This window comes from Periplaneta americana, chromosome 12 (assembly GCF_040183065.1).
Source record: "Periplaneta americana isolate PAMFEO1 chromosome 12, P.americana_PAMFEO1_priV1, whole genome shotgun sequence".
Lineage (NCBI taxonomy): Eukaryota > Metazoa > Arthropoda > Insecta > Blattodea > Blattidae > Periplaneta > Periplaneta americana.
Genome location: NC_091128.1, coordinates 138,993,928 through 139,009,252, shown reverse-complemented (window position 1 = coordinate 139,009,252; position 15,325 = coordinate 138,993,928). Strand labels below are relative to the sequence as shown.

The window sequence follows — 15,325 nt, the reverse complement described above, 5'->3', positions numbered from 1 at the left end:
TGCAATAATAATGCTCTATAAAATTGATTTTGATTATAATATCATTATGCTACTTGTTTAACTCTCACAATTTTACCCACTATAAGCACATCCACTGAAAGCAGAATTGATTTATTCCAAGGAGCATTTCTCAACCACTAGAATAAGAACACGTCTCATGTGTTTCACATAATTTTACAATGAAAGAGAGTTAAACACTTGTTTACATTTCAATATTTAAAATAAATTAATCTAAGAAATTTTCAATATAATAAATTATTTGATTAAAACCGCATACAATATTTAGATAAATTATATATATTATTTTTTTTGACATGTTCACGTTAGATTTTCGGAAATGTTTTTTATTTCATAATACATTCTGTTAAATTAAATTGGTTGAAAAACACTGTCTAAATAAATAACACACAGTCAAATGTTTAAAAATGCACCCATCTTAAAAAGATTCACCAAAGCAAATTAAAAACAATAACTATGACCTGTAAAATAAAGATTAAAAACAAAATAATGGTTAAATAAAAAAAAAAACTATACCAATATGACTAATGAAAACATACCATCGGTACTTAAATTCCCAACTATGCGTATCCAGGCCCCCATTACACAACAGTTCCATTTGAAATGGCACATTATCAAAATGGTCAACACACACTTTATCAGTAGTGGTTTGCTCTCACAACATCTGTTATTCTTGCTTCTCGGTATGAGTTATCAAATTTCACTACTATTTGCTATAGTAATTTTTATCAACTTCCTTTTCGTGCTTCCTGCCGATGAAGGATGTTTATGAGCTAATTACTTGTTCAGATATAGTAGCTTTAGTTGCACTGTTTAGTTCCCATATAAGAAAAACAGTATTACTAATACACATATGACTAAGTTCACAACTATGTTTTCATACGTACCAATCCACATGATAGTCCTCTTGCTGTACATGCACAAAACAATCCAATTAACATAAATTCAAATTATGAATATGCTTCTTTCATATTTCAATAAAAAGTTATGTGTAAAAAAAAAAAGCTATAATCATACCTATTTTTAAGAAGGGGGACAAGACTAACTGTAGTAACTTTCGAGGAATATCACTTTTGTTGACGTCGTATAAAATTTTGTCGAATATCCTTTTGAGAAGATTAACTCCATATGTAGATGAAATTATTGGGGATCATCAGTGTGGTTTTAGGCATAATAGATCGACTATTGATCAGATTTTTTGTATTCAACAGATATTGGAGAAAAAATGGGAGTATAAGTGTACAGTACATCAGTTATTCATAGATTTCAAAAAGGTGTATGACTCAGTTAAGAGAGAAGTTTAATATAATATTCTTATTTAATTTGGTATTCCCAAGAAACTAGTTCGATTAATTAAAATGTGTCTTAGTGAAACTTACAGCAGAGGTTGTATAGGCCAGTTTCTATCTGATGCTTTTCCAATTCACTGCAGGCTAAAGGAGGGAGATGCATTGTCACCTCTACTTTTTAACTTCGCTCTAGAATATGTCATTAGGAAAGTTCAGGATAACAGGCAGGGTTTGGAATTGAATGGGTTACATCAGCTTCTTGTCTATGCGAATGACGTGAATATGTTAGGAGAAAATCCACAAACGATTAGGGAAAACACAGGAATTTTACTAGAAGCAAGTAAAGAGATAGGTTTGGAAGTAAATCCCGAAAAGACAACGTATATGATTATGTCTCGTGACGAGAATATTGTACGAAATGGAAATATAAAAATTGGAAATTTATCTTTTGAAGAGGTGGAGAAGTTCAAATATCTTGGAGCAACAGTAACAAATATAAATGATAATCGGGAGGAAATTAAACAAAGAAAAAATATGGAAAATGCCTGTTATTATTCGGTTGAGGAACTTTTTTACCATCCAGTCTGCTATCGAAAAATCTGAAAGTTAGAATTTATAAAACAGTTATATTACCGGTTGTTCTTTATGATTGTGAAACTTGGACTCTCACTTTGAGAGAGGAACAGAGATTAAGGGTGTCTGAGAATAAGGTTCTTAGGAAAATATTTGGGGCTAAGAGGGATGAAGTTACAGGAGAATGGAGAAAGTTACACAACACAGAACTGCACGCATTGTATTCTTCACCTGACATAATTAGGAACATTAAATCCAGACGTTTGAGATGGGCAGGGCATGTAGCATGTATGGGCGAATCCAGAAATGCATATAGAGTGTTAGTTGGGAGGCTGGAGGGAAAAAGACCTTTAGGGAGGCCGAGAAGTAGATGGGAGGATAATATTAAAATGGATTTGAGGAAGGTGGGATATGATAGAGAATGGATAGGGACCAATGGCGGGCTTATGTGAGAGCGGCAATGAACCTCCGGGTTCCTTAAAAGCCAGTAAGTAAGTAAGTAAGTAAGTAAGTAGGTAAAAAAAAATGCCAGTAAAACCTAAGAGATGTTCCACTCTTTTAACTGCAATAATTGATCTTTCTTCATGTAACTACTTTTTCTAGACACGTATTTTACATATGGGCTCAAATAGTTTTCTATCAAACTGCACGACCTCAAACAGTATTCTTTTCCTTTTACATGCAGCAAATAAACTCTCAAATCCAATATATATCACAGCATTAACGATGAAAATATATTTAAAAAATATTTGAGGAATTATTGAGCGTATTGTATTCTCCTATTGTAGCAATATTAATGTATGAACTCTGTACTACAATAAAACCTCGCTAAAACGAAACGCGATCGTTCCAGAATTTTTTGTCCATTTTCACAGGTTTTCGTTTTACATAGAGTTGAGTTTTGGAAAAACTAAGAATAGACTACTACAATATGCTCACTGTAGGAAGAACACAATGAAGAAATAATTTGAAATAATAGTTACTACAGTACATGCACAATGAATTTTATTTTCATAATTATTAACTTACGTAATTGCAGCCTCTCTCTCTCCCTCTCTCTGCACCCTAGTTTCTTGCCCCCCACATTTCTTTTAAACTGCATTGCCGCGACTTTTTTTTTAAGGGAATGTTGTAGGATTTCCTTCGCATCCTGCATCAATTCAGAGTGTAAATTGCGCCCTGATCCATCGGTTGTGTAACTGAAGTTGTGTTCGGTAGAAAATAGATTAACTTCACATTAGACAAATCAATCTTTGGATGGCAGGTAGCATTGTCTAAAATCAGTATGACCTTGCGACCTTGACATTTCATTGCTCCGTTAGAAGAACTCTTCCATGATAGAACTGGTCATCTAGGCTTTTTATTAAATCGCACAGTTTTACTTTATTGGCTCTTAATAATATTAATAAATAAATTAATTTATATTAGGTACCCTCCACAAAACTGGCTTCATTTATACACCAACGGATCCTCGATCTCCAGAGAACAAGGTGCCGGTGCAGGTGTTACATGCTGTCTCTTCTCACTTTATAGATCTCTTGGATACGGAACAACAAGTTTTGATGGTGAAATCATTACAATAAGTGAATGTCTCAGGAATCTTCTATGCCACATCAATAAATTTAGGAATGCAGTTATATTGTCAGACTCCAAAGCAGCTATTCTATCAATCGTCTCTAAACACACACCTTCATCTCAAACAGCAGAAATAACTAAAATGCTCTCTCAATTAATATCACTCAATAAAAGAATTGTATTCCAATGGATACCATCCCATTGTGGAACCCTGGGAAACGAGAATGCGGATGCTTTAGCAAAGAAGGGTAGCACTGCTACTTACAGACCTGTTACTAAATCTACGTATTACTCTGTGAAAAGATTTATTAAATCTACATACTTAGACTTCAACAAACAAAATTTGATAACTCAATCCCAAGGGAAAAAATGGAACTCTCTGCATCAAAATCCACAGTTAATTCCCGATTTACCACGAAAATCGTCTGTAGCTGCATTTAGATTGGCAACGGGCCATGATTGTTTGGCCAAACACCTGCATAGAATTGGAATATATCAGTCCCCTAACTGCCCATTGTGCAATTGAAACCAAGAAATGGATTCGGAATACCTCAAAATCTGTGCTTCAGTGGCTAGTCATGATAATATCTTTGAAAAATATTGGAGTGCAAGAGGTCAAATGACTTTATTGTCAAATGCCTGGCATTAGAAAACAACAACAACTTTATTGGCTCTGTTATTTAACAATGTATTGGAATATTAACACAAAACTCAGAATAAATATATGGAAATGTGAAACTAAATTGACATTACACTACAATTATTCACAGTTTTATTCTACTGGCATTGTCCTTTATCACTGTATTGGCTTGTTAGCACAAAAATGAGAATAAATGAACCAAAATGCAAGAGGGTTCGAAGAAAAAGTAATGGTACAGCAGGTCAGTAACCTGCCCGGGCCCTTGGCAATAAGCACAGAATAGTGACAATTCTTTCAATAATTTATTATCATAATACACTGATCTCTTAAATAGAGAGAGCATATTGAGAATTAAATAAATGGTTTTCCCAAAACACACTGTAAAATATTCCACATAAAACAATTTTTTCTCGAATGTTTTTTACTGGTTAAATATTCAGAAACTGTTGGAAAATATATTCCTAGGATTTACACAGGTTTCACAAACTTGTAATAAATTCTGAGACACTTTTTTGCAGTTCGTCATGTATAATTTCCTGAATTACATTATGGATTCCATTTTCAAAGATTTCCAAAGTGTGTGAAATGCTTCAATATACTTCCTGCTTCAGAGTTTCTCACAGATAAAAAAATCATGAATATTTGAATATTCATACCTGGGAAAGAAGATGGCCAAAATCGTGTGCCGATGATTTGAACTTCGGAACACAAGTTTTTAATCTTTGTGTCTTTTTACTTGCAATGAAACCAGTTAAAAAAAGAGAGGAAAGAGAGAGAAGACACTGACTGATATTCGTCTACTACTCACAGCAACAGGTATTTCCAACTTGGGAAATGGGGAAATTCAACTAATGTAATACTTTATCTTGAGACATTATTTACTGTCAGAATTACTGAGCCTGAACAAGTACTTGCCTGCTTCAAAAACAAACTTTAGGTATTTCATCACTTGCTAGAATTTTAATTAGCTACAACTCTGTGTCCATGGATGACTTTTAAATTGCAAGTAGGACTACGGGTTACATTAGCTTCTTGTCTATACGGATAACGTGAATATGTTAGGAGAAAATCCACAAATGATTAGGGAAAATATGGGAATTTTACTTGAAGCAAGTAAAGAGATAGGTTTGAAAGTAAATCCCGAAAAGACAAAGTATATGCTTATGTCTCGTGACGAGAATATTGTATGAAATGAAAATATAAAAACTGGAAATTTATCTTTTGAAGAGTGGAGAAGTTCAAATATCTTGGAGCAACAGTAACAAATATAAATGATATTCAGGAAGAAATTAAACACAGAATAAATATGGGAAATGCCTGTTATTATTTGGTTGAGAAGCTTTTATCATCCAGTCTGCTGTCAAAAAATGTGAGAGTTAGAATTTATAAAACAGTTATATTACCGGTTGTTCTTTATGGTTGTGAAACTTGGACTCTCACTTTGAGAGAGGAACATAGGTTAAGGGTGTTTGAGAATAAGGTGCTTAGGAAAATATTTGGGGCTAAGAGGGATGAAGTTACAGGAGAATGGAGAAAGTTACACAACACAGAACTGCACGCATTGTATTCTTCACCTGACATAATTAGGAACATTAAATCTAGACGTTTGAGATGGGCAGTGCATGTAGCACGTATGGGCGAATCCAGAAATGCATATAGAGTGTTAGTTGGGAGGCTGGAGGGAAAAAGACCTTTGAGGAGGCCGAGACATAGATGGGAAGATATTAAAATGGATTTGAGGGAGGTGGGATATGATACTAGGGAGTGGATTAATCTTGCTCAGAATAGGGATCAATAGCGAGCTTATGTGAGAGCGGTAATGAACCTCCAGATTCCTTAAAAGCCATTTGTAAGTATGTAAAGAGATTAACACAACAGGCCCAATGGAGATAAGTGCTTAGGGCTAACTCTATCCATTTCAAGTTCGAATGTAGTTCTAAGAAATTTTGTAGGCATAATTTTTTCTAACTGTTTTTTGAAAAGGGAGAGTGGAGAAAAGTACATACGATAATATCTCTTTAGAAAGTATCAGCATGGGCTACCTTGAGAGAGCAGTGTCTCTTTATTTAACAAAAGTTTCAACTGCAAAAGATATTCAGCATCGAAATTCAACAAAGGCGAAAAATGGTCGACTAATTTTGCCTGGAATCATCCATCAGAGATAGGGTGCTGTAAATCTACGACACAGGCTTCACAGCTTTACTTCCCTCCCAGAGGAAACCATGCTAAGGATTTTATCGCACGTTTGAACCTACTAACCTCAGATTTAAGACCACCAAGAATGACAAAAGACATTATGTTCCAGGCTTTTCTAGTCAACAAGGAGCTCCCCATGACCTGGACTCAAAATTATGCTGTACAAATTGCTCTTCAAACTCAATGACATTACATAGAGCTAAACAATAGTATATGCAATGCTGGAGACAAGCCAAATATGCCACATACTTAGTGAGTGAAAAAGTAAGTGTGGAAGCGTAAGTGTGTGTTAGCGAATGTGACTGTCTTGGTTTTTATGCAGGCTTTTTCTTGTACAATGACACTATCACTACGTGCTGTGAATAAGAATACATGCATTGTCTTGATTTTATATGTTTCATATTTTACAATTCATTTCTTAAATCTTACATACCGTATTTGCCGCGTAATTTGCGCAGTTTTTAATTAACTTTGGCCACTGAAAAATTGGGGTGCGTAAAATATGCGGATTTTTCAAATAAGAGGTCCTATTGTTATTTTTCTTTCCCATCTTGAAATACTGTATAAATACAAGTGCACGTTAGAAGTGTTGAAAGTCAACTGAAATACAAGTATTTACGGTAGGGCTAATTTTCTATACTGGTAACTTGTCTCTACCAAGGACAAGCATTGTTAAAGTAGCGGGACTTTGGGGTTTCTTTCTGAAGCAGGTACTTCAGTTGCTGGTGAATGACCTATGATGGACTGTAGGGAAGGAAAATCCCTACTACACTGAAAAAAATATGTACATAATTCCTACTACACTGAAAAAAATTGTACGTAAAATGTGTGCGCAAAATACATGGAGCAAAAATAAAGTTCAAAATAATCCCTTAAAAATTAGGGTGCGCAAAATATGCGGGGGCGCAAATTACGCGAGCAAATACGGTATTATAATCTTCAATATCCAATAAAGTACAGAATATTAAAAGAATTTCTTTCTTGTGCGTGATTTCTATTTTATTTTATGTAATAATGTCTGGAAAACTCGAATGCTAATGATGATACACAAACTTTTTATTTCATATTAGTTTTTTTTTTTTTTAATTTATGAATATGAAAATAGTATAAGGCAATGGTTTACAGAATATTCATACCAAATAGGTGGTAACCATTCTATACTTCATAACAAGGTAATTAATATCAATTCATAAAAGGATTCTAAGCAATGGTTATTATACTTTTGGGGTAAAAAAACATTTTAATACAAAATCTATAAATAAGAAGAAATGTTTGAAACTTATTTTTAAACAAATGGTGGGCACTTGACTTTGTCATTCTCAATCTAGTGGGAGACACATCGAAGTTTGTAGTTCTTTCAGCTGCCATGAAGGCGTTACCCTTGGTGCAAGATAGGATATGTAACATCATATATGATGATGATGGAGCAATGGTGGAATGCCAGTAGGGGAAATGGGAGTACCCCATCAAAATTTACCACAAAATATAATCTACAAATTCCAGTTGGACCAGCCAGAATTCGAACCCTGGTTACAAGCACAGAAAGCCAACATTCTAGACGTTTGGCTAATGCTGCACCTCATTTTGAAATATAAATTTATATAAAAATGAAATCTACGTCCTAACCTTATAGAAAAACAGCATACAAACAAAAAGATCGAGTCTTTCAGATTAATATAAATACGAAAAGATGAAAATTCAAATTTAGTTAGGTATTCTATCTTATAATTGGATAAGAAGTATATTCTTTTCGCGAATTTTAGCATGAAATGTGGCTTATAGCAATTTTCTTAAATATTTTAGTAATCATTTTATTTATAGACCAACCTTACATTTCTCATTTCTGTTTGTTACGTTTAAACTTACAAACTGTTGTTTACTCTGTGCAATGTACTATACTACACATTTAACAATATTAACTATTTAATAACTTCATCGCAAATAGCAGAAATAACTAAAATGCTCTCTCAATAATATTAACAACACTCAATAAAAGAATTGTATTCCAATGGATACCATCCCATTGTGGAATCCTGGGAAACAAGAATGCGGATGCTTTAGCAAAGAAGGGCAGCACTGCTACTTATAGACTTGTTACTGAATCCACATATTACTCTGTAAAAGATTTGTTAAATCTACCTATTTAGACTTCAACAAAATTTGATAACACAATCTCAAGGGAAAAAATGGAACTCTTTGCATCATAACCCACAGTTAATTCCTGATTTACCACACAAATTGTCTGTAGCTGCATTTAGATTGGCAACAGGCCATGATTGTTTGGCCAAACACCTGCATAGAATTGGAATATATCAGTCCCCTAACTGCCCATTGTGCAACTCAAACCAAGAAATGGATGGATTCGGCCTCAAAATCTGTGCTTCAGTGGCTCACCATGACAATATCTTTGAAAAATATTGGAGTGCAAGAGGTCAAATGACTTTATTGTGAAAAGCCTGGCATTAGAAAACAACAACAACAACATTAGTCCTATGCGACATGGTGATCTGTTGTTATTATGATGTCGGCATCAGAAAAATGATATGTGCATTTAACATGTAATATTGATATGTTCAAATTATATGTTAGATTTAAAAATATTATTGTTTTTAAAAATTCGCTATTTGACGGACTTTCGATTTAACAGACACCATTTTACCCCAATAGTCTGTTAAATCGAGGGTTTACTGTACTTAGCATTATATCAGAATTTAAAAAAAATGTATACAAGTATATGTATATTACTTTATTATATCGATTAATATGTGCCACCAATTAATAAACGAGAATTTCATTTATTTTTCTTTTTAACAAAATTGAAACTTTTTCAAGGAATGAGTAAAAATGTTCGGCCATGCAAATTTTAGTCAAACTGAATAATTGTTATTATTTTAATTTAATAATTTATTTTCTAATGGCTAGAGCACTGAACTTATAAGTTTGAAGATACGACTTCCATCCCACACATAATCCCAATTTATAACTTGTGTTGGGCAAGCCCGTGGGCCAGGTAACACAGAGGTTTTTTCTGGGAGCTCTAGTTCTTTCTGGCATCCCACTGAATCTCCATCATAATCTCATCTCATTGTGGGTGTAGCATAGATTGTTGTCAGTAAATTGATCTACACAACTGGCTTCATATGGGTGAATGACACAGTCAAGTACCCGTCATTAGTTTAAAAAAAAATACTATTAGATCATTTAATGATGAGAGCAGACACAGTTAATGAACTGCGTAACATATATGTAAATAAAATGATAAATCTGCCAATAAAAGTTACAGTGAAACCTGTCTAAAGTGGCCATCTGAAGTTACCTTGTAAAATGGCCGTTTTATCAGGTGGCCGCTTGATTAAGGTTGCGGTTTTTATGAATCAGCATGAAAATACTGAATTTCATTCACTTTTTAGTATTGTGCGCACACAACAATTGTGCATATTAATGTCAGCCTCTTCCATTCTTGCAATTAGCCTTTTCAAAACTCGCTTACGGTACCTCAGTTTAAATTAATGGATAATACCTTGATCAAGGGGCTGGACATGTGATGTCCGCTCTAACCACCCATTACTAGCAAAAAATTGCTTACATTGAGTTCTTTGGTAATTTCAATAGCTTTCTCTTGAATTATATACCCGCTTACTGGCAATTTCTTCGCCCTCGCACACTTGAACCATTCGTAAAAGAAATCATTCACATTACTAAACACAGATTGTCTCTTCCTTTTTTGGCCACCACGCATATTTTTCTCTCATTCTTTTAATATTTCATCTTTATTCTTAATTATACCGTTTATTTGTGTCCTTCCACATTTGAATATTTCTGCAATTTTTCTCGCACATGTTTCCTTCTCACTTTCTTCAATCATTTTTCGTCTTGCCTCTAAACTTAACACCACTCTAGATTTATTGTTAGATATGATTTCTCTCTCAAACTAACTTCACAATTCCTCTGAATCAACTGAATGAAAAGAAGAAAAATTCGTAAAAGCTGTCCCAAATAGAGAAAGATAGAAAGTGGAGAAAAAAATAAAAAAATTCGAATGGTTAACTACTGACCTAAAACATACTGTGACATTTTCGACAGAAAAAGTCCACGTTTCAATCCTTTAAAAACGAGTAAGAATTTAAAGCTGTGCAGGGTCGGAGTGGAAAGTGACAAAAGAGTCATAAATTAGTAACCAACTAACCCCAAGATATGGAGGGTGTACTGTTGTACACTTAGCTATTGTCCTCGTGACATTGCTTCCTGCCCTCTAACCATTGAAAAAATAGGTCAGACAGTATCCATGAAAAGATTTTTTGTTGGACAGTGACTGTTATAGTCAGGTTCCAATCCAAATAGACCCCGGCCGCTGGCCGGCGCAAGAGGTGGCCGCTAAATAAAGAGAGAATTTGTATTGATCTTATGGCAAATCCAATTGGTTCCAGAGAAAATTGGCCTTTTGGTCAGGTGGCCGTTTAAATGAAGTGACCGCAAAGGCAGGTTTCACTGTACTTATACAGTTTTAATTGGAAAATACAAATATAAAGCTTTGCATTAAAATCAAGAGTTTTAAAAAGTAAAAGTATCAGTGGAATATAGTTTCAGAGTCCTTACTAAATCAGAACGTCACACTGAAGCACGAAAATTATGCTGGAAATAATACGAAATTTTTCGAGTATTGTAGGCTAATAGTGTACAATAAGCCGAAAAAAAACTTAATATATAGTTAGCAGCTTCGAAAATACAATTATCTCAATAATTACATGTACTAATAAATTTACCGTATTTTCTCGAATACCCTGTGCCCTTGAACAAGCCACGCACCCTACTTTTGAAAAAAAATTACGTTCAACAAAAGTATTCACAACAAATTAAAAACAATTACGCACAAATACAGTTCAGTTAACAATACATAAATAAATTTTATACTGGAACAGGACGCATTTCAGTTGTCATAATCAGCCGTTTACATGATATCCTGCAACATTAACAGCACGCGTCATGATTTCCATGCTCCTCCACATTTTTTTGCAAGTTTTTCGCTGCAAGTAAAGGATCCCAATCTCATACCTTTAGCAGTACTCATTTTCAAAATTCAAAATATAAGATGTACGAACTATATATTTATCACACTTGAACTTGATTTTGACAACGTACTGCTAATCCAAATGCCATTTAACAATGTTAACAATTGAAATATCTGTGCGGGAAGATAATGGCATGCCCTGCCACATTAGAAATTACACAGGAGGAAAATTGGGCAATGTTGCCAACTTTATTTCGAATAAGCCGCACATCAGTATTTTTTACTTGTATATTCCGGAAAAAAAAGTGCGTGGGGTATTCGAAAACATATGGTAATTTCATTAAGTTACTTCAGAAAAAATATTTAATCAGCTCCTACTTATTTTCAATGCATTTATTTTATGTTAATGTATTTTTTCTACTAGTAATTTCTTACATGAGAACCTTTTCAGTACAAACGATTCATAATTGAAATTAGGTCGATGTTGCAAAAATATTGTTATACTAATTAAAAATATTCAATTCATATGTAACACAAATTTCAGCATTACTAGTGATACAACTGAAGATTGGATTATCACTAATTACATCTATACAAGTGTTGATCAAACAAACCAATTTAAAATGAAACAGATGTAGCATACAGCAGAACACTGTGAAAACTCTACTACCTATTTCAGCAAGCTCAAAATAAAAACTAATTTTGCTGCCCCATCATCTTGTACATACATGCAAGTGTTTAACAGAACATTACTAACAACTAAAAGAAGTTCAATACTTACGTGTCATCTGGAGAATTAGGGCCATGAGAGGTAGCATGATTACTGGTTCTGTCATATCGACTTCCTACCCTGTCTGCAGGTACAGATATACTACGACTGAATTCTTGAGGTGCAGCAAGTCTAGAAGATTTCTTTTTCCTAAAACACAATATTAAGAACTTCTATATTTTAGGAAAAATTAAAAATTAAAAATTAATATATATATAGAATAACATAAGACATAACATGATAGGTATAATCAGTAGTTCCCAAACCTTTTTTCACTTTTTATCAATTGGCAGCCCATTTCTATAAACTGTACCCTTCATATTAGCAAAACATTTATAATTAATATAGCTGATATTATTTCTAATTCATATGTTCTAACTGTAAATAATCATAATTATCAATGATAATTTATTAAACTTTCGTTGACCTAGTCTGGTCTTAGAATTTACCTACCAGTTTTCTCACTGTTCAAGCCTCCTCTCTTCTTCCATTTAGAGTACATTTCATTATTGATTTTGAAGTAAATCTAATATGGACATTCGGTTTACATGTTCAAACCAATTCGTTTTGTGTTTTGTCCTTGTTTCCAAAATGGGGGTTACTTTCAGTTCTTGCAATATATTGTCATACGGTTTGAAGTCTAAACGAATTGCAACTTGCTGTTCTTCACGCAAATTTCATCTTGGTACATTTCAGTCTGCATTCAAGTTCTAAGGTCTCCGATTTTTTTTCTCAGGACTGGGAGCAGACAGAAACATGTGTTTGGCTTAAAAGATATGGGCACTCTTTGTGAATGTGTGACAAAGATGGCAACAGTGTACGGCACACAGGAACCTAGTGGCAGCAGCTAGAGTGAGAAGCAATTCTGATACTTAAAATGGCGACGTTCTCGTTACAGGAACAGTATGTAATTTCTCCATTTGCGTGATGTAACACCCATTGAAATTCATCGTCAATTGAGTGAGACATGTGGTGATGGTGTCATATGTGAAGAATGTGTGTTCGTGGGTGCGGCACTTCAAAGAAGGCCGAGTGTTGTGTGACAGTGAGCCAAAAGAACCTCGGCCTCACACTAGCCAGTCTGACAACACAATTGCGCGAGTGGAGAAACTTGTTCTGGAGGATTGCCAGTTAACTACTGTGGAAGATATTGCCTCAAAAGTTGGCATTTCCATGGGATCTGTGCACATAATCCTGAATGAAGATCTGAAAATGCGGAAAGTGCTCTCCAGGTGGGGGGCAAACATAACACAAGAGTTTATATGTGGAAATAACTTTGAAGTGGCTGCTCATGCTCCCTACTCACCTGACCTGGCTCATAACGATTTTTGGCTTTTTCAACAATGAAGGACACACTCTGCGGTCAGACAGCTATTGCATCAGTGATTTTCTAGTGGTCAAAACAGACCCCTAAAGAAGCATTCGCAGCAGCCATGGCATCATGGTGTCGACATTGTGAAAAATGTAGGAAGATTACATTGAGAAGTGACAGAAGTTTAAAATTTTCAGGGCAAGTAGTTCGTCAGAAAAAAAATCAACCTTAGAACTTGAATGCACCTCGTTCTCCAACTCTATCACATAACAGCACAGGAAGGACTAGTATGTTGTATAATTTTATTCTTGAACTCTTTCATGCTTTGTTTGGTTTGAAAATATTATTAATAACAAATCCAGATATTTTTAAAAACTTTGACATTTTAATAGCATGTCATTTTCATATGAAGCTAAATTTTGTACAAAGTTGAATGTATTTACTTTCTCGTTGATTTTGTTATTTATATTTTGCTTTTGTTTGGATTTTTACCTCGAACTATCACCACTTGAGATTTTGTTGTTGAAACTGTTAAGTCATATTCTTTTAGTCTTGTTTAATTTGACTTGCCATCTGTAAATTATCTTTTGAATGGGATTTTCGCGTACTCCAGGTTGTAAAGCAGTGATATACAGTATACGAGGCCTGTCCAAAAATGTATATTTACCTTTAATTTTCCCGCGCAAAGTAGTGATTCTAAGGCGGCGCCACTGTGCATGGTGGAAGGAGGAACCGTAATGTGCATGCTTGAATTTTTTCACCGCATTCGCTTGTGCCAGTCACTGGCTGGTGGTCGCCAAGTAAGGTGCTGTTCTAAGTGTTTGTCGGATTTAGTTTTCTCGCAAGATGACTGAACAAATTGAGCAAAGATACTGCATCAAATTTTGTCAAAAGCTTGGTGATTCTCAAAGTCAAACAATTTGTAAGATTCAGCAGGTGTTTGGGGAAGATGCGATGGGTGTAACACAAATTAAGGAGTGGTTCAACCGATTCAAAGATGGCCGCACATCAGCGGAGAGTGAGCAGCGTTGTGGCAGGCCCCAAACTGCTCGGAGTGCAGCTGTTGTTGAGAGGGTGCGAAATTTGGTGATGGCAGATCGTCGTTTGACCGTGCGGGAGATTGCCGAAGAGGTTGGAGTGAGTAAAGATTCTGCACATGCAATTTTGCGTGATGATTTGAACATGAACCAAGTGGCTGCAAAATTCGTGCCCAAGTTGTTGTCCCCGGAACAAAAAGACCTCCGTCGTGACGTTGCACAGGACCTTCTGGACACCGCCAACACTGATCCTGGGTTTCTGAACACCGTGATAACTGGAGATGAGTCATGGGTGTACGGGTATGACCCAGAAACAAAAAGACAGTCGTCGCAATGGAAGCATCCCGAGTTTCCAAGGCCGAAGAAAGCGCGGCAGGTGCGAAGCAAAATCAAGGTGATGCTGACTGTTTTCTTTGATGTCCGTGGAATTGTGCATCATGAATACGCACCGGAAGGACAAACGGTGAGAAAGGAATACTATTATGATGTTCTCCGGTGACTCCATGATGCAGTTCGGCGCAAAAGATCAGACATGTGGACAGCGAACAACTGGCACTTGCATCACGACAACGTCCCCGCACATTCTTCCCAATTGATCCACACTTTCTTGGCCAAACATGGAATTACAACCATTCACCAACCTCCCTACTCTCCAGACCTGGCTCCTTGCGACTTCTGGTTGTTTCCAAAATTGAAGACACCACTGAAAGGATCCCATTTTGAGAGTAGACAAGAGATAATGCGGAACGCGATGACGGAGCTGAACATCATTCCAAAAGAAGACTTCCAGAGGTGTTTCCGGCAGTGGAAGGATCGGTGGGCTAAGTGTGTGCAAGCACAAGGGGCCTACTTTGAAGGGGATTAGGGTCCCAACCCCGTCAGGTATGTGAAATATTTTTTCTGGCTAA

At 35.4% G+C, this 15,325-nt stretch overlaps 1 protein-coding gene across 9 annotated transcripts in view; it reads right to left on the bottom strand.

Annotated features, from left to right (window-relative positions):
* Window positions 1–15,325, bottom strand: part of Ask1 (apoptotic signal-regulating kinase 1) — a 155,014-nt gene that overhangs the window by 36,146 nt on the left and 103,543 nt on the right. For all 9 annotated transcript variants that reach the window (XR_011335326.1, XM_069842139.1, XM_069842136.1 and 6 more), the window contains one exon: window positions 12,081–12,218. Coding sequence is in view for 8 of the 9 variants with exons in the window: in XM_069842139.1 (XP_069698240.1) it covers window positions 12,081–12,218 (138 nt within the window). In the remaining variant the exon portion in view is untranslated. The remainder of the gene's footprint in view (window positions 1–12,080; window positions 12,219–15,325) is intronic.